General features: G+C 44.7%; 2 protein-coding genes and 1 long non-coding RNA gene across 9 annotated transcripts in view; 1 reads left to right on the forward strand and 2 right to left on the reverse strand.

Annotated features, from left to right (window-relative positions):
• Positions 1–1,396, reverse strand: part of ovca2 (OVCA2 serine hydrolase domain containing) — a 27,893-nt gene extending 26,497 nt beyond the window's left edge. For 4 of the 6 annotated variants that reach the window (XM_054755062.1, XM_054755060.1, XM_054755059.1 and 1 more), the window contains exon 1: positions 1,326–1,396. The gene's annotated coding sequence lies outside the window, so the exon portion shown is untranslated. The remainder of the gene's footprint in view (positions 1–1,325) is intronic. The other 2 variants (XM_054755065.1, XM_054755064.1) reach the window with 2 other exon arrangements.
• The window catches only part of LOC129169064 (reticulon-4 receptor-like 1), a 23,432-nt gene extending 10,973 nt beyond the window's left edge, over positions 1–12,459 (forward strand). The window contains exons 1-3 of one of the 2 annotated variants that reach the window (XM_054755058.1): positions 8,156–8,366; positions 9,732–10,186; positions 10,415–12,459. In XM_054755058.1, coding sequence (XP_054611033.1) covers positions 8,357–8,366; positions 9,732–10,186; positions 10,415–11,284 — 1,335 coding nt within the window. In that variant the 5' untranslated portion in view covers positions 8,156–8,356 and the 3' untranslated portion in view covers positions 11,285–12,459. Of the gene's footprint in view, positions 1–8,155; positions 8,367–9,731; positions 10,187–10,414 lie in introns of those variants that run through there. The other variant, XM_054755057.1, reaches the window with a different exon arrangement.
• On the reverse strand, positions 11,763–21,235 carry LOC129169067 (uncharacterized). Its single transcript, XR_008566376.1, has 5 exons — positions 20,889–21,235; positions 18,388–18,500; positions 18,180–18,302; positions 17,251–17,386; positions 11,763–12,385 (listed from the first exon to the last, which is right to left on the reverse strand). It is a non-coding gene; the product is annotated as an uncharacterized LOC129169067 (long non-coding RNA).
• Between the last annotated feature and the right edge of the window lie 1,463 nt (positions 21,236–22,698).

Here is a 22,698-nt window from a genome sequence, read left to right on the forward strand (position 1 = left end):
CGATAAAGGTACACAGGTTTGAACCCCATGAGGAAAGGCCCTATGGCTCAGCATCAGGACCTAATGTGTCTCCTCCTCATCCTCGCCTCCAGGAGCCACTAAAGACCCTCACACAAACATGGAGGCCACCTCGTTGTCCATTAACCTAAAAAGTGGCGCACATGATGTCGTTACACAAGTGCTTTGTTTTGCTTCCTTGAAGAAGAAGTGCTTGCCAGTGCACATTGTTCACCGTCGCGCTGCATTTCACAATAAAGCGTCACAGAGGAAAGAAGCGTGAAATGTATTCCCCACGCAAATTGTCTGTATGATTTATAATGATACTATTGCTATTAGCGTGGCTGGCTCACGCACAGTTTATTAAAACGTCTGCACGTGTTGGCGTGCATCTTGCCGTCACTTACTGTCTGCTCGCTGGTGAGCAATGCAGCATGAGCATCAAGCAACGTGACGTTTGATTTTTTCTTCTTATATTCTTAAATTCCCCAGCTCTCACTCCCACAACAAAACAAGACGCAAATATTTGTAATCACGCTCAATTAAGAGTGGGCCTACATTCGTAGATTAGCGAAGGCAGCACAACCTGTTGTTCGCTGTGTGACAGTGAATGCAGCACATAGTGTTGTTCACAGTAGGACACTGACGGCATCACAGTGTGTTACAGTGTAGTGCGACAGTGAATGCATCACACAGTGTCGTTCACAGTGTTTGCAGTGTGACAGTGAATGCATCACACGTTTAACATTTACAGAAGTGGATCTGCCATAACCCTTCAGACATCTGACATGAAGCCATGTGCTCCTGCACACGTAAAAAACCCACATCTGTTGATATTAATCAAATTGAAATATTGAACACAATTAACTGGTACTAATGAATACAGTAGATAAGTAATCATACGACATGTTTTTTTCAAATATTGAACATAGTTAATTGGTTAGTTAATTTTAAAGTAATTCTGGGTCAAAATGCGTATTTGCATGGTTACATTTTGATAAAGTTTCAAATGAGCACTGGTAAATAGATAAGTAATCATCCTACATATTTTTTATTCCAGTTTGATGTTTTCCGTTTGAATGGCTTGAATTTTAGTACTTTTTTGTCCACTGACGACGGCTATGGTTTAAATCTGCAATAATAATTGATTAACAAATTGAAGGGGAACGTTTAGCAATCACGATAAAGCAGTATCTGAAGTACAAAAACGCATACGACCAACGATAAAGCCCCACTCACAGTTGCACCGTGTGGAGATTGGAACACGAATATAAATAAAATCTTTGAGATTAAACACTATTAATGCACAAAATAATCATCAAACTTACTTTTTTGTTCATATGATGCACACAGAGCAACATCGTGTGCTGGCTTCTTCCTGCTTCCTGCTCGGTTCTCCATTGCGCCTTGAGGCGTTCAGGCGCACTCGTAATTGAGACTGTTAGGCGCTAATTGTTTTTCATTTTTATTCACGTACCCCCTATTACAATTGGTGTACCCCTGGGGTTACCCTACTTTGGCAACTTGGGTTTACAGCGGTGGTTCTCAATTATTTCCTGTCATACCCCTGCTGGGGGACAGAAATATTTTTGCCCCCCCCCACCCGATTTGAAATACTATTTAGAAACTGATAATATTTATATCAATAAAATAGAGAGCGTGAAGCATACAAGCGTTATTTTCAAGTCATATTGTGTACTGAGTAGGACAAATTCATAAATGTTGGCAGGTCTGCACTAATATTCAAAGTCCTCCCTGCCTCTAATGCCACCACTAACGCTTCATCGTGACCCCCCAGGAGGGCCTGCCCCACTATTTGAGAAGCGCTTGTTTACAGTGTTTGCTGTGTGGCAGTGAAGGCATCACACCATATTGTTTACATGTCACAGTAGTGTGGCAGTAATTGCAACACTGGCTGCTGTTTAAAGTGTGACAGTGAATGCATCAATCTGTGTTGTTTGGTATGAATTTTGGTTTGAATGCATCACATTGTTGTTTACAGTGTTTGCTGTGTGACCGTTAAGGCAGCACACAGTGTTCTTTACAGTGTGACAGTGAAGGCAGCCCAGTGTGTTGTTTACAGTGCAACAGTGAATGCATCATGCAGTGTTGTTTACAGTGTGACTATGAATGCACCACACTGATGTTCACAGTATTTGCAGCGTGACAGTGAGGGCAGCACAGTGTGTTGTTTACAGTGTGACAGTGAACGCACCACACGGTGCAGTTTACTGTGTGGTACTCAAAGCAGCTTTGCAGAACGACAGTGAACCCAGCACACACTTTGTCTGCATGTGTGACAGTGAATGCATCACACATTGTTGTTTACAGTACTTGCAGTGTAACAGTGAGGACAGCATAGTGTGTTGTTAACAGTGTGACAGTGAAAGTCTCGTAAAGTGTTGTTTACTGTGATAGTCAACGCAGCGTTTCAGCAGGACAGTGAACGCAGCAGGTAATTTGTTTGCAGTGTGAAAAAAAGCACTACAGTATGATGATAGTGTAAATGATCTCTAGCTGTAAAGATTAGACAATTTATGGACTACACACAGCTCCTGTTTAATCAATCAATGAGAGCTTGGACTAGCGTTAGTTGTCCCTCAATATCAATTCTTTGTCTTACCAAGACATTTTGGACAAGGTCCATAAAGGCATGCTTGGAGGAATTTGGCCTGGAGGAACCAGAACTGTTTACATGACAGACAGTTTATCTTACATCATTACATACTGAGTGATATTTAGCTCAGTTTGGGAAGTGACATGAGGGTCAGCGCTGCAGTGGAGACCTAATTACCTCAGCTGTCAGTCACCACACACACACACACAATTCCACTTGAGTAGCCAAGGAAGGTAGAAGCAGAGCAGCTGAGTGGACTTTTAAATGCGCTGAGATGTTAGTAGGCTTCTAAGTTTGAAGTGCAGCAGTGGACGCAGCACAGTGTGTCGTTTGCAGTGCGACAGTGAACGCAGCACACATAGTGATTGTCGCGTGTCTGTGGGGGCAGCATGCGGTGTTTGTGAAGATGTCAATCATTGTGCTGAGCAGGATGAAGGACTAAAAGATGAGCAGTGGTGAGCACATGAACGTTTGACACTCTCCCGCACCACGACGAGCCCAGCAAAGCGGCGCGGCGGGAGGCGTGTGCCGCGACACAGCAGGAAGGCTAAACAAGATGGCTTCGCAGCAGTGTGCGTCCTGGCAGCGAAGGCAGCTTTCATGACGACGGGCGTTACTTATGAAAGAGACAACCTGGCGGCTTAAATACGCCACCGTGACACTCGCGTAGACACACTTTTTTGGGGGGAGGGGGGCCGAGAGATTCATCCAGAATGCAAAGCGGCTCAGGCGAAGAGGATGTTGGAGAAAAGAAGTTTAGTCATTAATTATTGATTTCCTGTGAGTGCTGTCTGCCTCCATCTTTACTCTCTGACTTGCACTCATCTGTCGCTAGGCAGAAAACACACACGTAGAAGATGCTGCTGAGAAGAAGAAACAAAGCTAGCTGTGTCATGTTTGAGGTCACACAGTACCGTATGAAAGTTTTAATACTCTGTGCTTGTCAGTGTTGTTCCGGTCGCGAGCGAAGCGATTCTTTGAAGTGAAGACAGGGGCCAGCTCTTTGAAGTGAAGAAGCCGTCTTTTTTTGTCAGTTTTTGTTAAAGCCACACGTGATTGGTCAAAACGTGTGGTGCTGTGACACTAAGCAGACGGGAGAGGGCGGGATTACGCACACAAGGTGGAAAGACGAGGCATTTTGTGTTTCTCAATGGCAATGTTCACTAAAGACTAGCATCAACTGTTTCCTGGGTGCTGCTTTTTCTTTTATTTTTCCACATTTAAATGTTTAAATTGGGTTGTGTATTATTTTGTTGATGTTTTGTTGTTTCACTGTAAATAGTTGGAAATTTACATACAATACACACAATCAGATTGGACCTTTTTGTCTCATTTAAATGAGTCTTTGTTTTTGTGTTTTATACTTCCTATGAAGCCATATAAATGTAAATCTATTTCTACAATTCTGTTTTTACATCAGAAATTCATTTTGCACTTATTTTGGTCCATCCATCCATTCATTTTCTTCCGCTTATCTGGGGGCAGCAGTCTCAGTAAGAACATTCGGACTTCCTGGTCTCCGGCCACCACTTCTAGCTCCACCAAGGGGACACTAAAGTGTTGCCTGGCCAGCTGTGAGATATAATCCCTCCAGTGTGTCCTAGGTCTGCCCTGGGGCCCAGCCTGGGGCCCGGCTGGGCATGCCCGGAGCACCTCACCAGGGAGGTGTCCAGGAGGCATCCGGACGAGATGCCCGAGCCACCTCAACTGGCTCCTCTCCATGTAAAGGAACAGTGGCTCTACTCTGACCTCCTCCCTTATGCTCGAGTTTCTCACACTATCTCTTCGGGTGAGTTCATCCACCCAACGGAGGAAACTCCTTTCGGCCGTTGGTATTTGCAATCTTGTTCTTTCGGTCATGACCAACAGCTCATCACCATAGGCTTTCTGGCTCAGCTCTCTTTTCACCACGACTGCCCCATACTGTGTCCGCATTACTGCGGCCTTACTCCAGCCTTCCCTCACTTATGAACAAGACCCCAAGATACTTGAACTCCGCTACCCAGGGGAAGACCTCACTCCCAACCCGAAGGGTGCAATCCACCCTTTTCCGGCTGAGAACCATGACCTCAGATTTGGAGGTGCTGAGTTTCATTCCAGAAGATTCACACTCAGCTGCGAACGGTCCCAGTAAACGCTGAAGGTCACAGTCCAATGAGGCCATCAGAACCACATCATCTGCAAATAGGAGAGACAAATCTCCTAAGGCCCCAAACTGGACCCCCCTCAACACCTTGGCTGCGCCAAGAAATTCTGTCCATAAAAATTATTGACAGACTGTCTGACAAAGGGCAGCCTTGGCGGAGGCCAAAGTTTGTTCACCAGGAACGAGCTCGACTTGCTGCTGGCAATGCAAAACAGGGTCCTGCTTTGGGTGTGCAATTACAGAATGGCAGTAGAATTACAGTAGTGTGCCACCAACCCCTTACTCCCGGAGCACCCCCTACAGGATACCGTGAGGGACACGGTCAAACGCCTTTTTCAAGTCCACAAAGCACATGTGGACCAGTTGGGCAAACGCCCTTGCACCCTTGCAAGGGTGTAGAGCTGGGCCAGTATTCCCTGACCATGATGATAACCACATTGTACCTCCTACAGCTGAGGTTCAACTAATGGTCATAACCTTCTCTCCAGCATTGTGTAATGGACTTTTGCTGTGGGGCTGAGGACTGTGATCTCCCTGTAGATGGAACACATCCTCTGGTCACCCCTCTTGAAAAGGAGGGCCGCCACCCTGGTCTGCCAAGGTACCGTTCCCAACTTTCCAGCTTTGCCACTGACAAGTTCTTTGACCACCTCAGACATACCTCAGCCACGGTGATGGACATGTCTGCGTTCGTGTCCTAAGACTCTGCTTCCTCCACGGAAGGTATGTCAGTGGGATTGAGAAGGGCCTGTGTAACCCGCCCTGCTTCACACTGTCTGCACCAGGGCTTGAACACAGAGCGCTGACCACACGGCCAAAAGCCCGGACTGTCGACCGCGTGTTCAGCGCAGCTCTCAAGGCAGAGGGAGTGAGGTTTACCAACGTACACTTGCACAGCCTCACAGGCTGGCATCCGTTACACCTGGAAGTATTCCTTCCCCCGCCTGACTAAATCCTCAGCAGGCCTCCATCCCCACTGTAAACAGTGTCGACCAAGCACTGCTTCCCCTTTCTGACGTGTCGGATGGTTTGCCAGAACCTCTGTGAAGCTGACCCATATCCGAGTTTTTGTCTCAACCACCACCAAAGGCGTGTGTCGCTTTGCCTGCCGGTACCTGTCAGCTGCTCCAGGAGTCCCACAAGCCATCCATCCTCGGGAAAATGGGATTAAGGTTTGCCACCACAACTGGCACCTATCACCTTGGGACCACAGCTCCAATCGGCTGTCTCAGCAATGGAGGCACGAAACACGGCCCAGCTGAATACTCGATGAACGGGAGACATTCCCAGCACACCCTCACTATACGTTTGGAACTGTCAGGTTAGTCCGGCATCCTCCCCCGCCATCTAATCCAACTCATCAGGTGGTGATCAGTTGACAGCTCAGCCCCTCTCTTCACCCGTGTGTCCAAAACATTTATTTGTTCTACTTTTGTCGAGTGCAGGAAGTGTGTGTGCTCATGAGCACTTCTTCAAATGTTTGTTTTCTTTAATCTAGCGACTTCAAAAGAACCACATGAGGAGGCTGGAGGCTTCTGGCATATGGAGGCTAATTGAAGAAGCGCGCGCACACACACACACACGCAGGCACACACCCGCACACGCACACACAGACACTGAGGTGAATGTTGTGTTAGTGTGAGCGAGAAGGAAAAGTGGGTTGATGGAGTGTGTAAATTGGTGGAGGAGGGTCTGGCATGCACTTTACAGCTGTGCAATGACACACTTCAGCACCAAACAATAGCAAAAGTGCATGTGTGTGTGTGTGTGTGTGTATTTGTGGACCCGCTCCACTGGTAAGCAAAGTGAAGCACAAACACACAAATGAACAAAACACACAAACAACTTTTTCAAGAGCTTAGTGACGCCTCAAAAAGTATTTCAGTGCAACATCCACAGTGTCCAAATCCATCACAATATGTTGACGTTGAAAAAGTGTTACAGTGTGCATGCCAGGCCACTAGTCAGTGCTGCAACTCAAAAAAGACATTATTTAAGGAGCATTGGAATGTTGACATGGTGACAAACGATGACTGGCACTATTGCCTCCAAACCAGTAGGTGGCAGCATAAAGTGGTGCTTTAGTGTGTCTTCATGCACACTTTTGCTTTTTATTTTTACCGCATGTGTGTGTGTGTGTGTGTGAGTGTGCCTAAGGTGATGGAGGCACTGCTTCCTCCATCTAACACCTCATGGACAACAAAGACGAAGAAGACAAAGAAGGTCGTTGGATGAAAAAAATAGTTTGACGAAAGATTCTCACCTCTAGTTTAACATCTTCGGCAGCTTTTACTAGACTGGAACCGAAGGCGGCAACACCTAAGCATGTCACCCAATCGTGCCCCCTAGTGGCTGTCAGCAGGCATCAGAGCCCTGTAAGTGCTATGATCTTCCAGTGACACCATTAGTTTCCCACAATCTTGTTTTCAAACATGAGAAAAAAAGCTGACCTTTGTCCTGCCTGAGGTCAAAGATCAGCGTGCGGACAACGAGACGATCCGTCGAGACAGCGGCAGACGCTCATCATCTCCTCCTCCTCCTCTTTTCCTGCTGTGTGAATTTACAAACATAATCCCTCAGCGTGATGCAACGGTGTAAAGGAGCGCTGGGGATGGAGGCGGTTACCGTGGAGATGCAGACAACAATGAGGTGTCATGGAGACAAGAAGAAGCTCAGTCACACCTGCACGTGAAACGCTTCCTAACAATGCAAGCGTCTCCCCCCCCCCCCCCGATTTCGAATCAAAAATGGTACGGTCGTGTTGTGTTACAGCTGTTAGCTGTAAGCCGCATCATGATCATGAGTGTGTGTGTGTGTGCGTGTGTGTGTATGTGTGTGTGTGAAGCTTTCCTGAGCATAATTACAAGTAGATGAGTGTTAAGATAAGCCCCTCCCTTCAAATGACCCCGTTACTGCATACACACTAACTAGCATGCGTGTGTACTACTAACGACCAACATACAAATGTTAAATTGTTCTGTTGCTGCATTAGTTTGATGCCGGCACATGTTGGACCTGATCCAGTCGGTGCTGGAACATTCTGTGAGCTCACAAATACAAATTGCAGCTGCAAGAACAAATAAGATAAGACACAAGTGAAGCCTAGATGTACATGTAACATACTACATGCATCTAATTGGAACACTTTGCATGTATAGTAATTCCTCGTTCAGCGTGATTAATTGGCTCCAGAACCGACCGTGATGAGTGTATTGAGTCTTTATTTATAAGTGGTGTGTTCACGACCTTCTAAATACGGTTTTTAACATGATTAGAGCCCTCTAGACATGAACTAACACCCTATAGTCACCTTTACACTGATATTTCTTCATATAGGACAGTGGTCCCCAACCCATGGTGGCCGCGGCCCGGTACCGGGCTGTGGGTCACAGAAAAAAAACAATTTCCATTATTTCATTTTTTAATGTTTTATTTTGAAAAGTGGTCGGATTCTCTCTGTTACATCCGTCTCACTTGACGCATGTCCATTGTGCGTGTGCTAACTTTATCTCATGCCGCACAGATAGACTACTACTGTATTTTTACCATTTTTCTTTCACCTCATATTTGGTCTCAAATGCTGATACTATGTGGGAATGCATAAAGGTAAGTTTTGATGACTTATTGAGTGCTAATGTGCACATTTGTCTCAAGTTAGTTCATGCTAGCGATGTAATCATCTCTCTGGAAAAACTTGTCTGGAACTTGAAGTGGTGGATGGTGGGTCGGCATTCATTTTGTGCTTTTAATTTGATGTTATTCATGTCTTAGTTTTACACAATACATAATAAATAAGATAAATTAGATCGCTATGATGTACGAAACCCCTAAAGCCCCCCCTCTCTCCGGTCCGCGGGAGATTTGTGGGAACACAAGCCTGTCCACGGGTCAATAAAGGTTGGGGACCACTGATATAGGATATAAATATATATAGGATATAAATGTGTTCCCTATGGGAGCTGAGTGGACAGGAAGTGATGTCAAAGGTTCAGAGTTGAGCTTTAGCTTGGCGTGGGTTACGGCTGCAACATTAACCCATGTTTTTAGTATGAATTTTTATTAGGGATTATTTTGTCTGTTGTGACATAATTCACACCTGCAATAAAAGCCAAGTCTGTTCCTTGTGTCTCAATGAACATCACAGTAACATTACTGACACCTAGTGACCAGTGTAGAGTAGGACATATCATTCACACTGTCTTTTAATGCGTCTTCTGAATGCCTTATATTTGTATTTCAGCTCATTTAGTCATTTATATGCTTGAAAATGCTTAATTTAGGCAAAACATATGTAAAATTTGCTTTAATATACATATTTTTGACTATTAATAGGTCATATTCCACCACGAAACAGCATGATGTGTTTCATGCTGTTGAACTACACTGTTGTTTTTTTCACCCACGTCGTCTCTTTCATGTTTTTAAAAGTCCTCCCTCTCGCTTGCCTCCTCCATGCCAGGATGACTGACAGGTGACGTGTGTGCGTGCCCTCAAAGTAAAAACATTATCTGAGGGCTTTTAATTTGGAATGAGGACATGTGTTCTGAATGTTTGGTCACATAACTCATGGCTGACCGGCAGCAAACCAGGCTGAGTGCACAACGACATGATACAACACAGCAACACATCACGGCACACAATGTCATATCAGTGTTGGTGTGACCTTTGAGGACACACAACACACACACTGCTTGACATCTGTGCATCACATCTGGCCCGTCACATGCGCATGCACACACACACACACACACACACACACACACACACACACTGACCTCTATTTTGTGTGTTTGTCTCATGGAGGAAGGTCAAATGTGTTCTCTTGTAAACAACATCGATTTCCTGACACCTTTATAGGAGAAACAAAGCACTTAACATTCACCGCAATATGTGTGTGTGTGTGTGTGTGTGTGTGTGTGCCAATATGAGCATCTGATAGAAGGCACTGACCAGTGTGCTGTCCTTTCTCAGGTTCCGCAGGGCTGGAGCTTCTGCTGGTGCTGTGTGGTCTGGACGTGTCTCTGCCGTGCCCCCGTCACTGCATCTGCTACACGTCGCCCACCACCGTGTCCTGCCAGGCACACAACTTCCACGCCGTGCCCGAGGGCATCCCGGCCCAGAGCGAGCGCGTTTTCCTGCAGAACAACAAGATCCAGCGGCTGCTCCGTGGACACTTCTCGCCCAACACGGCCATGCTGTGGCTCTACTCCAACAACATCTCCTACATTCAGCCGTCCACCTTCCACGGCTTCCGGCGTCTGGAGGAGCTGGACCTAGGAGACAACCGCCACCTGAGGGCCATCGCGGCCGACACATTCCAGGGCCTGGGCCGCCTCCAAGCCCTGCACCTGTACCACTGCGGCCTGCTCAGCCTGCCCCCTGCCATCTTTGCAGGCCTCCACAACCTGCAGTATCTCTACCTGCAGGTACACATGCACCTCAAACATTTGCTTGCTTACTCCTCAGCCACGTGATGGCCTTCCATGGCTGACCTCATACTGTCCTTGGTGGACATTGTGAAACCAGCATCAAAAAGTTGCAATTTGCTAACTTTACTGATTGGAAATCTATTTTAACCTGACAGGTGACCATTTGTTGATATTGTAACTGACCACCTTCCCCAGTGATCAGAGTGTATCTCCGGTCCCACACAGGACAACCAGTTGGAGTTCCTGGAGGACGACCTGTTCATCGACCTCCTGAACCTCAGTCATCTCTTTCTGCACGGTAACAAACTGTGGAGCCTCCACCAGAACACCTTCCGGGGTCTGGGCGCTTTGGACCGCCTGCTCCTGCACCAAAACCGCATCCAGTGGGTCGACCAGCAGGCCTTCCATGACCTACGGCGCCTCACCACCTTGTACCTGTTCAACAACTCCCTGATGGAGCTACCTGGGATGAGCCTGGCTCTTTTGCCGGCCCTGGAGTACCTTCGCCTTAACAACAACCCGTGGGAGTGCGACTGCCGAGCCTTGTCGCTTTGGGACTGGCTGCGGAGCTTCCGAGGCTCCACCTCCTCGGTGGGGTGCATGTCACCTCCAGAAATGGTGGGCAAAGACCTGAAGATGCTGAGGAAAGAGGAGCTGCCCACGTGCTTGCTGGGGGAGGGTGACGCCCCTGGTGGGGAGATGGAGCATGGCGAGTCTTTGAACCATCTCAATCGTCAGCGGAGTCGCCACAACCACCACCAACAACCTTACCTGCCTCATGGAGACCAACACCACCTGCCCTCGCCCTCTCCCCTACCGCGACCACCCAAGGGGGGACGCAGGAACTGCACTCGGCGGGGGCGCAAGGCCAAAGGGGGGCAGAATGAGGTGCAGGTACTTCGGGAGGGGAAGGACAAAGACTCTCAGGGGGGGAAACATGACGTGTCCATGGCGACCAGGAGGAAGAACAAGTGCATGCCAAGGACGTCAGTGGGGCCGCCCAGCGGGGTCCAGAGAGCCACTAATACTGCTGTGACTCACGCTTCATGGACTCTTTTATGTTTAGCATTAGCGTCACTGCTAACGCTGCACTGACATAGGACATGGACACTTTGACTCCAAGGTGACTGTTTGGTCCAAAAAGGTACTGAAGTGTCAGGGGTACCAAGATAGAACCTTTGAGGGGACCACCCCAGTGACAAGACTGTGTACCCCGAAAAGTAAATAAGATGTATAAAGAATATTCAAGTCTAAAGCTGCAATATTCCAGTCATGGTCCAAATGTCTCAGCCTATCCTGATGATGTCCAAACCTGACATGTGGCCTGATGACATCACACTTCAAGTGAGAGCCAATGAGAAACCACTAAAGCCATGTGACTAGAAAGATGCAACACAGCAAGAGTGCCTAATTCTTTATGAGTCTTTGGAGGGGATCTTCATCCTGTCTCCATCATCAGCATAAGAAGCTCCAAGGAAAACCTGAAGCCTGAGGAGACTGAGCTCCAAACTTGAGGCAACAAAGATTTTCCAAAAGACCAATCAAAGCAGTGCTTTGTCCATAAATCCTGGTCTACGGTCTTGGTTCTGGGCAATCGGCTGTCCACCAAAGAAGGACCTGATGACTCATCAGCACCTACAATAATGAAGAACCCGGATCCTGATGATGCTGCATCAGAAGAAAGCACATCATGCAGTCTTTGTGGCTCTTGTCCACACAGCGACGACAACACAAACCCAACCAAGCAGCTTCACAGCCTTCCTGACCCCGACCCAACATGGGCCATACAGGGCTTTGACATTCCTCCACTAGGGGGCAGCAGAGGAGGCTAGCTTATAAGAGACGCCACCAAAGCTAGCCTCAGCTACAATCATGCGAACAAAAGCACAACAAACAATGACTTTGACGTTTTTGTTTCCATCTTAATAAAGTTTGGCGTCAAGGTCACTCTGACCTCTAGTGGTAACCTCTGAGGTGTCGAACCCTAACCCTGTCAGGAGCAAAAAACAAAACAGTGACTCTTTGTTGTTTGTCCGATGTTTTATGCAATGTTTATTTTTAAAACAATCCTTTGGATGATTTATTACACTGGTCATGTTTCCTGCATCCTTCTAGCCTAGCTTTTTCCTTTTTCACCTTCTGCCTCCTTGTTTGTCACCTTTCTCCTCCTGCCTCGTCTCCTCTGGTGGTGTGTGTCTGAGGAACAACACACTGGTTGTTTATAAAGAACATTAAAGTGTCCTCAAATGGCTCATTGTGTCCTGCTGTGTGTGTGTGTGTGTGTGTGTGTGTGTGTGCCAAATGAGACCTGAGGCAGGATGATAAGCCAAAGAGAAAATAACAAATTAAAAAGAGGTACACAGGAGAAAAACACGGCCACGTTCCACCAGGAAGTATTTTGGCCTCTTTGGTGTCCTACTTTCACTTTCACATGAAATATGCAGCATAGACATAGACGTGTCACGGCGTGTTAGCAGTGAGGGAGGTGTCAGGTCAAAGAGGTAGACGAATGTTAGCATCCTGCATACAGTGTGTGTGCGTTGATGCTTGGCGACCGTGAAGTGAAGCAGAGTCAACGAGCAAACAGACTATGAGCGGTCTTCACGGACAGAGGGAAGCCATGTTGGAATTAGCGCTTCATCTTCATTAATTAGGATTTTCTCTCGGTGGAAAAAGACACCCCTACTCAAAAAAAACCCTTAACTGAGTAGACATTTTCCCTCCCTCCATAGAGAAAAATAAAGAAAGCGTAGCATCTCTCCACTAATGGAGTCCAATGTATTATTTGTAAGCGCAGCGCTGCTCTGAGTGCATTAAAAGACTCTTGCAGCTGTCATCCTTTTCGATTATTTAGTATCTGACGCTTTATGACCTCGCTCACCTCCTCAGGATGGATCACAACCACAACATGGGACGTTTCTCAAAGCACCCGAGTCTTAATCGTGTCCTGTCCAACCATGGGCATGCTGGACATTCTAGCAAGTAGCTACGACATGAAAATTCCACTTTTGTTTTGTAATACGACAAGTAGTTTTCATCTAAATGTTGACGTTCTATTTTTGTGTGACACATGCCAAGTGTTATACTAGGCGGCACCCCCAAGATGGCCAAATTAATACAATTTAATACTTATAATGCGTTTAGTAAGCGTGTAAGGCATATTTAGGGATTAAACCCGGATTGGGCATTTTATGGTTTAGCTTGTTAGCTTCCATCGCTAGTGAACAATGACAATTGAAGCAACTGGAGCTGACCAGTCCTGGGTGTACCTCGCCTCTCGCCTGAAGACAGCTGGGATAGGCTCCAGCATACCCGCAACCCGACTGAGGCCAAGCGGTATAGAAAAATGGATGGCTGGATGGAGGGTCTGGAGCTGAATCAAATAATAATAAATTCCCTAATAAGTGAACTAATAAGTGCAAATGTTGATCCAAAATCAGAGGAAAACGTCAACCTCAAGCTAGCAGGAGGGGCAAACCGTATGTTCAAAATAGTAAATTTTATGGGTGTATCAATTACTCGCAGTTAGTCCCGACACGTAACCCCCACAAAAAGCCGTCTCTACTCGAAAAGGATCTTTATAGAAGATCTCATATAGAAGATCAGTGACTCGCGTTTTTGCAGCAGATTCCTAAAAACAGCAGAGTGGGTAACACTTTACAATAAGGTACACGGAATTACAGTAGTTACCTATCCACGCTACCTAACCTACCTACCTACCTAACCCTAACCACTACTCATTAGTTCTTCAGTAACTACCGTATTTTTGTGTGCCTTATTGTAAAGTGAGACCGCAGGGTGCTCTAGAGCGGGGGTGGGGGGGTCACATACTGAAAAATGAAAGGATGCAAGAGCCACACTGATATTTCATAAAAGCCAGGGTTTCCGCCACATGTAATTGATAAAAATGACAAAATAAAAACCTCCACACCTTAAAAATGAGTTTTTTAAACTTGAAAACATATATACTGTATGCGTGTATACAGTATATAGATTATTATTTACGCACATATTGACCACAATTACCCTGAAAACACTTTAAACTAGAGAAGCACTCGGAGAGCGCACACCTCCGCCAAGCGCCATAGTTCCCCCCCATATTTGCGATTCACACAAACAAATTAATCCTACATTTTTTTTGGATCGGTTTTGATATTTTGTAGAACCTCCTGTATTTTTTTCCCAAGACCATTTTTTGTGGCGTTACATGCACAAATGCCAAAAACAGTCCTATCTCGCATTGTTAAAGAATCCTTTAAAAAAAATTCCTGGATTCAGACGGTGATCTGGATCACCCCCCCCCCCCCCCCCCCGGAAAATTTCATCAAAATCCATTCAGAACCTTTCAAGTTATTTTGAACACAAACGAGCAGATAAACTCCGGCAAAACAAAGCTTGTGCTTCGTGCTGCACTTGGCGGAGGTAAATACTGTATCATAAAAATGTTTTACCCATCTCGTGTTGATATTCACTTTATTATCGAGAGAATGAAAAATAGTGTGTAAAATGTGTAGTCAGTTGACGACAGCTTGTCACAGGCTAAGCCTATCAATGCCAGAGTGTGTGATCGCTCCCGTTTCAATCTAATTCTACTTTCTGGCATCTTTGTTTACACATTTTGCCTGACTCTCACTGCCTCTCTGGTGGCACGTACTGTAGCTAGCTCATTTTTGTCCCACAGGCGATCCACAAGTGGCCATCATGTTCATGGGGTACACTTTTTTAAAGCGTCACTTAAAAATCTCGCTCTCTTGTGATCATTATTATCTTGCTCTCGGCAACTTGGCCGTTAAATTAACAGTTTGGAAAGTGTTCATGTTTTGCTGGTTGTTGAAAAAAGTTAAGTTTATAAATAAAAAATTCAGACACAGCAGCAGCAGTCCCATTCAGCCCACCACCACAGCTTCAAAAAATCCTAGAGGAAACTCTGAAAGCGTATTATTGTATTATGGTATGAACTTGGGTCTTTTTTCTCCATTTTTGCTGTTGTTTTTTTTAACATTTGTTAAATATTTCAACTTTCTTTAGAAATAATCTTTGTATACTTTCTTTTCAAGACTTTATTTCCATAATATTAGAACTTTTTTCCCCAAGATAATTTTGTTTTGTTTGTTTCTCACAATATTACGACTTCAGCTTTACGCTACTAAACTGACATTATTTATCTTCCTAATATTACGAGTTTATTCTCCTAAAATTGTGGCTTTTTTTTCTCATTAATAGAGGTTTTTCTCTTAACATTTTGAATTTATTCTTGTAAAATTACAGCAGTTTTTTCCATTTTTACTGTTGTTTTTTTTTATTTTATTTTCCAAGTATTTCAACTTTCTTCTTGGAAATTTTCTTCTCATAATTATGACTTTATTCCCATAATATTTCTCGTAACGTTCTAACTTTTGTGCAAACTAATTTTCCCAAAATTACAACTTTAATCATTGTTTTGCTTCTTAAAATATCACAACTTAAAAAAAATGTCTTTTTTTCTTTAATATTTTAGCATTATGCTACTAAAATCATATTACTTTTAATATTACGTTATTGTCATAAAATGATAACTTTTTCTTGTTAGAGTACGACTTTTTTTCGCTAATATTTTGACTTTATCCTTTTAAAATTACGGCAGATTAAAAAAAAAAAAGCTTTCTTGTTCAATTCCATTTTTAGAATGTGCAGTGGGCCAGTAAAAACACAGCCACAGGTCGCAAGCGGCCCCCGGGTCTCACGTTGGACACCCCTGGCCTAGGGTCTCTGCAGTACGGTCTGAAAAACAAATGCTGCAAATGTTGATCCAAAATCCGAAGAACACCTCAACGTCAAGCTAGCAGGAGGATTTGGAAGGGGGAGGAGTGAGCCATCTGTCAAAAATAGACACTTCTGTACATCTGAATTGATCTAAATGAGTGCTGTTGCCTTGGCGGTGGTCTGCTCTCCACTGTGTGCCACTATAGCGCTGGTGTTAAATCAAAGGGCTGTTAAAAGTGGGACCACAAAGGTTTGGGGTGAAATTGTTGCTCTTGCAGCTTTTAACAAGCTCATTCCACACAAGCACATTCAGGACTTCATTAATAAAAAACAACACTTTAAGAGCCAACAACTACAACATTCTTAATAATCACCATCTCATTTAACAGATTTGATCAGACACTCGCTGTACTAGTGTGTGTGTGTGTGTGTGTGTGTGTGTGAAGGAGAGAAAATGGAGCAGTCCTCAGGAGGAGTGTGGAATATTCCGGTTAATGCTTTCAATTATAGTTGTCTTGTTAATGAAAGTGATGCCGCGTGAGGCAGGAAAGCGGGCCAGAGCAAGAACAACGACTTGAGTGTGGGCGTCGTGGATGGGGACGCCAAGAGACGACAAAGCGTCTTTTTAAAAGCTCCTCTCATCTTTTCCGTCTGAGGGAACATGCTGGATCCACCACCACATCCCGCAGCATCCTTGCTTGACTCCATGAGGTTGATGCTGCGGTACTCAAGGACAGACCGTGGAAGCATCACAGCTCCTCGCTTGTGTTTCATCGCCATGGTGACCTCATTTGTGTCCTAACATCACAGTGTGGAGGAATATAAGATGGAACTTTCCCAAAAGAGAAGCGTTTCAAGATGGCGTCTCCTCGCGAAGGATGAAAACGTCAGTAACGATGTGAGAAGACGGCGTCTTGACAGGGTGTTCATTTTTGTCCCGCCTTCTTGTCTCTCTCCATCCTTGTGTCTTACGTTGGTCTCCGTAGCAACTGTCTCCACATGTCAGCCCCTCCCTCCCTGGCTGCCACACGCTCATCATTCACATTCTCCTCTTCATCCCCACACCTCCTCCCTCGCTAAGCATCCTTGCTGCCTGTCAATCAAACTCCAGCTCGCTGCTTCCTGATGTTCCCTACGCTTTCTTGTTGTTGTGTACTCAAGTGCTGTGTCTCCGTTGGTGCACTTGCATACTTAACCTTAGTCTTTCGATGGCTTAAGTGCGTTCACACTGAGAAGTACAGTACATCAAAATGCAGTGCACTGTGAGGTCGCAGATCTCGCACTCAAAAAAATTAAAATGGTGAGCGTTGGACACTTACCGCCATAAGCACCGCCTCATTTGAAGTCAGAACATCCATCCATCCATCCGTTTTCTACGCCGCTTATCCTAATTAGGGTCGCGGGGGTATGCTGGAGCCTATCCCAGCTGACTTCGGGCGAGAGGCGGGGTACACCCTGGATTGGTCGCCAGAAGTCAGAACATATACATTTTTAATTACTGTACATCCGGTGGTTGCAATTCACCTTTAAAAAGGAGAAGAAGAAGAAGCCAGTAAATATTGCTATCTTGATTTCCAGTAAGTGCGCAAGGATGGTAATGAATGTGGGACAGCGCTACGCTGTCAAAATGAAAGCACGCAGTACATGGTATACAATGGTTAGCACCTGCCCTGGTTGGCATGTCAAAAATGTGCACCAAAATCTCAGCTTGGTTTGCGTACATTTTCTTGTTGTGTTATTAATACACAGCCTGAGTGCAACTGTGTGTTTTTAGCACAAAATGCCCTTGTTAGCATAGTTTGCTAACAAAACGGCAAGCTAAAGTCAGTTACGTCGCCCGTCTAACATGCCATCAGCGGTTGACTCAAAAACAAAAGACGTTTTTATAGTTTTAGTTATAGTTTTACATGTATAAAACAATTTTAAATGCAAAAAATGAGGAACGAAAGCGATATACGAACATTTAAGGTTGCTTTTACCATCACTGAAGACGTGACTGTTCCCAAAGTGAGATCAACAGGGGACACCACCTTCCTGTTTTGCCATGAGTTACTGTATTTCTTGAATTCAATAGTGTTTCTCACCTTCTTTATCGATATGCTATGGCTATATGATATGAAAAAGCGAACCATAAAATCACCTTCATTTGGACAAAAACATATTTGATTGACTTAAGGGGAACATATATCACTGGTGAAACTTAGAGGACGAGACACCTTCTTTAAGGATACTTTGGATGTGAGAGTACCTTGGTGGAGGTCTAGCAGGACTTCCAGGTAAGTGAACCCGGTGACTTCCACCGCTGAGAAAGGCTGCTCATCTCGTCCCGATGAATTCAATTATTTTTCGGGTTATTTGCTTAGCCTTCTGACTGTCACACACATAGGGGCGAGTGTCACGTGGCTGCGTTAGCTGCCGTTTGACTGATGATCAGACTCTGAGCATCGAAAACTCACCATACTCCGTCAACTGTTTGTTCTTCAAATGCTGTATTAAATTGAAGCGTATGTGTTGGTGGTTACGTTCCACACAGCAGACACGATTGTTCTTGTTTTGGGACGCCTGTACACTGTGAAGGAAAGTGGGAGGAGCAAGAAGAGCAATTCCAAAGAAGTTAGTTAGGGCAAGACACTACATGCATGCATGGATCGCTGCGGGCTGCAGTAGCACTAGCCACAGGTGATCGGCTTTTGTGATCGGCGTTGAAAAGCATTTATCGGCATATGCCAGTCATTTTTCAAGGAAATCGGCCGAAACTGATCGATGGCCAATCAATCAGAGCATCCCTAATGCTAACCCAGGTTAGCACTGCACTCACTGAAGTGTACTGACGGCTGTATTCCATTTTAGACACAGCAAAGTCCACATAGCGGCCATCTTGGACAGACTCAGAGATCAGAACAACAACAATAAAGGCTTGTAGTTTGTTTTTCTGACCTCTGCAGCCAAAATGGACACTAACAAAGGCTCAACTGTTCTTCATATATACACCACACACACACACACACACACACACACACACACACACATCAGCAGTGTTATGTAATGCTGCTGGGCAACACAACGCATGAAATGACCGAGCTCAGTGACAAAGTAGAAATGAGATAAGCTCCACTGACACTCCATAATGGATCAAACTTCCAAATCCGAACACGCCACTGAATAGAAGCAAAGCGACAAACTCGCCATCCTAACACCACAACACTGAATAGAAGCAAAGTGACAATCAGCTGCTTCCTTCTCTACTCGTTGGCACGAGTTACAGCACTGCACTACAGAAACAAGCGGAAAATGTCAGACCTCTGAGCAGAATTGTTCATTGGACCACCACTCCTTGCAAAGTGGGGACAAACTGTGTGTGTGTGTGTGTGTGTGTGTGTGTGACATACACACGTGCACAAAATCTGTTCCCAAACAAAAACAAACCGTGTCGGCCATGTTTGTTGTTTGCGAGGTTGGCCTCGTAAGCTCCAACTGAGTACTTGTAAGGACACAACATAGCCAGGAAGTTAAAGACTGAAGACAGAAAACAAAAGAAGGACGGCGTGCGATGGATGACTCACAACGTGTGATCACGCGCTCTCGTACGTGCCCCCACAAAAGGCCGATGTTGGAATGATGTAACAAACGAGGGAAAAAGAACATTTTGACACTTTTTTTTTCCTTCCCCCTCCGCGCTCGCACCTCGTCCTTCCACCTCCTTTTGAGCGGCGCTGCTGGAAGAGCGCCACCTTGCTGCCAGTGGGAGTGCGAGGTTTTGGAAAGGCTGAATCACACTGAAAAGCACAACAACACTATTCTGTCTTCATTTGCCAACATCGGAAATTCTCTCTAGTTATGTGTACAGTTTGAGGTGATTAACAGTCATCTGCTGACTTCTGACCCCAGCTCAAGGTAAGACAAAGGCAATTGGTGCGCTGCCGTACTCACACTTACGTGTCAGTGGGCGAAGGTGTTCAACTCCTCCTCACAAATGTTTCTTTAGAACATGGGTGGCCAAACTTTTCCCACCGAGGGCCACACACTGACAAATAAAAGGACGCAAGGGCCATAAAAAAACTGCATCTCAGCTTTGCGATGTAGGTGAGAAAGCTTTTTTCCACTTTTGTCTTAAATAATGTTCATAAATTTTCTTTTGGTAATTCATTCCCATATTATTTTGACTTTAATCCCAACCTAACTGTCCTCAAATTACTTCATTTTGTTTTGTTTGTTCTGATAATATTACAACTTTTTTCTTTTCTTTAACTCTGTGCTACTAAAATGACATTTTTCCTCATAATATTGCAAGTTTATTCTCGCAAAATGATGCCCTTTTTTTTTCTTGTTAAAATGCAACTTTTTTCGCTTCGTTTTTAGTTTCTGCTGGGGTTCTTTTTCTGTTTCAGCTTTCTTGTAGCTTTCTTTTCTTCTCGTATGACTTTACTCCGCTAGTATTTTGACTTTATTCTCAAAATGTAACTTTTTCCGCAACTTAATTTATTGTTTCTAATATTCCAACTTAAAAAAAGCATTTTCTTCAATAATTCAACTCTATGCTACTAAAGTGACTCTATAGCCTGTGTAATTGATTTAATGTAGGTGTGCATGAGCTTCAAGGTGCTTGAAGGTTATCAGACTTTTACACTACAAGAACAGAACTTTTCCTGGAGAAGGATTGGGTGCATATACTTCTAAGACAGGTAAGAACACAAGTTTTTCACTTACTAAAAACTAACAAAGGTTTAAGAAGTACAGTGTTCCCTCTTTTTCCGTTCCGGATCCGTTCCCAAAATAGCTTGCAATAAGTGAAATCCGCAAAGTAGCCAACTTCATTTTTTTACAATTATGTGTTAAGTCCGTAAAACCCCTCCCTCGCCATACTCTTTATACACACGGGTAACACCATTTTCTCACATTTCTCTCGTTTAACACACTCAAAAAAGTTCAAACCTTCATTTGAATTTTAAAGACCAACCTGAAGGTCGGACACAAGAAATTATTAAGTCACTCGTGTGTATTCCACTGCTGTTGCAGTCTTCCTCGAAGATTCACTTACAAGCTAGCTAGCAAGCAAGCTAGCAATGACACAGGAAACACGGCAAGGCGGTACCAAGATTGATTGACAATGATTCACAGCCTATCAGGATGCAGAAAACAATGGGCGGTGCAGACAGAGAGGAAAGACACACTCAACTTCCCACAATGCAATTCTTCTTAGAGGGCGAGGCTCAGCCTTTAAGTGTTCATTCTGTAATAAAAAAAAAAAACACTAAAAAATCCATGAAACCACGATAGAGCAAGGGAACACTTTGAATTATTTGATTTGTTTGTTATCCTCTTAATGAGCAACCTGTATTAAAATAAAAAAAAAAAATCCTTTTAAAAAATACCTTCAAGTACGATGTGTCATTTTTAGTGAACAAGGAACATCTATATTCACACTTCCTGCATGATATGTTGTCGTGGCAACAGGCTCTTGACCGTGTTGAGTGATAGCAGGTCACGCCGGTGAAAAATCACACTTAGAAAACTGTTTTGTTGCTTCAGTTGCTTGTCTACACTTGAATGCAAACAAGCAGATTAGTACATTCATTGAACTAGATGTGTGTTAGGATGTGGACATGCTGCTTGAATAATCCTCCAGACGAATACATGAATGCATAAGTACACAGAGCAAGAGAATACATATGCACATATTCCAAATGCTAATTCAAGCATCCAGTGTGCATCACTGCGCACACATGTAACACTAAATGATAGCCATCAAGGTAATGACACTCAGCAATATGACTAGCGTGTTAATTCACTGCCTTACACGACTACATGCTGATGTGGGATGAAGGCTCAGCAGTCTGAGGCCTGATGTAATACTCCCATGTGCCCCCTCCTCGGAACCCTCGAGCCCACCTGGGAATGCCGCGAGCCAACAGCAGCATGCAACATCAACACGGGACACCCGCAGGACCGCCGCTCCGACTGGGACAGGATCTTGCAGTCCTCCGTCAAGGCTGTCAGTGTGCACACACAGACACAGAATGCTGGCCTTGGTGCTTGCACACAGAGCAGAGATAATCCCAGCATGCGCTAGACCCGAGGCCAAATGTTCTTCAAGCTGAGGAGGAGTGAAGGCCGCAGTGGAGGTCTTGTCCTCAAAACAAAAAACATCAATAATGAGCTCAGACACCAGCATCACGATGTGTGTTCCAAGACATGGCGATACGGTTTTGATGCATGTAATTAAAGTACAACCACTAGCAACATATAATGCATGTCACATTTGTATCAAACAAGTTAATTTGCCTTCATAATGTGTATCAGGGATGTGAAAGACATGCACTTTTAGCATCATAATCGTCGTAAGAATTGTCGCTCTTTGACAAATACACGTACAGTCATGTGATAGTCATTTTTAACAAGTCAGAACTAGTACAGTATAGTCACCCTTGTTCATTGCGGTTCCATCCCCAACAGGTTAGGTCAGGTTTCATTATTACCCGTAGATAAGTGTGCAGTCCAAGAGAGGCATCATATCAGCAACACACAATTACTGTAAAATACATGATAAAAGATAAAAAGGTTTGAGTCCATTGCCCTTATTGAGGGAACGGATGTTGTTAAGACAGTAGCTGCTGGGATAAAACTGTCGTATCTTTCTCTGTCCCGATGGTTCAAGGGGTGCAGAGGGTCCTGCATAATACTAGAGCTCAGTCTCTGCAGCTGCTTGGTGTAGTGATTCCAAGCTCACCAGTGACTGTCCAATGCGCTTGCCAGACCATTTGACAATC

Source organism: Dunckerocampus dactyliophorus, chromosome 16, assembly GCF_027744805.1.
Source record: "Dunckerocampus dactyliophorus isolate RoL2022-P2 chromosome 16, RoL_Ddac_1.1, whole genome shotgun sequence".
NCBI lineage: Eukaryota > Metazoa > Chordata > Actinopteri > Syngnathiformes > Syngnathidae > Dunckerocampus > Dunckerocampus dactyliophorus.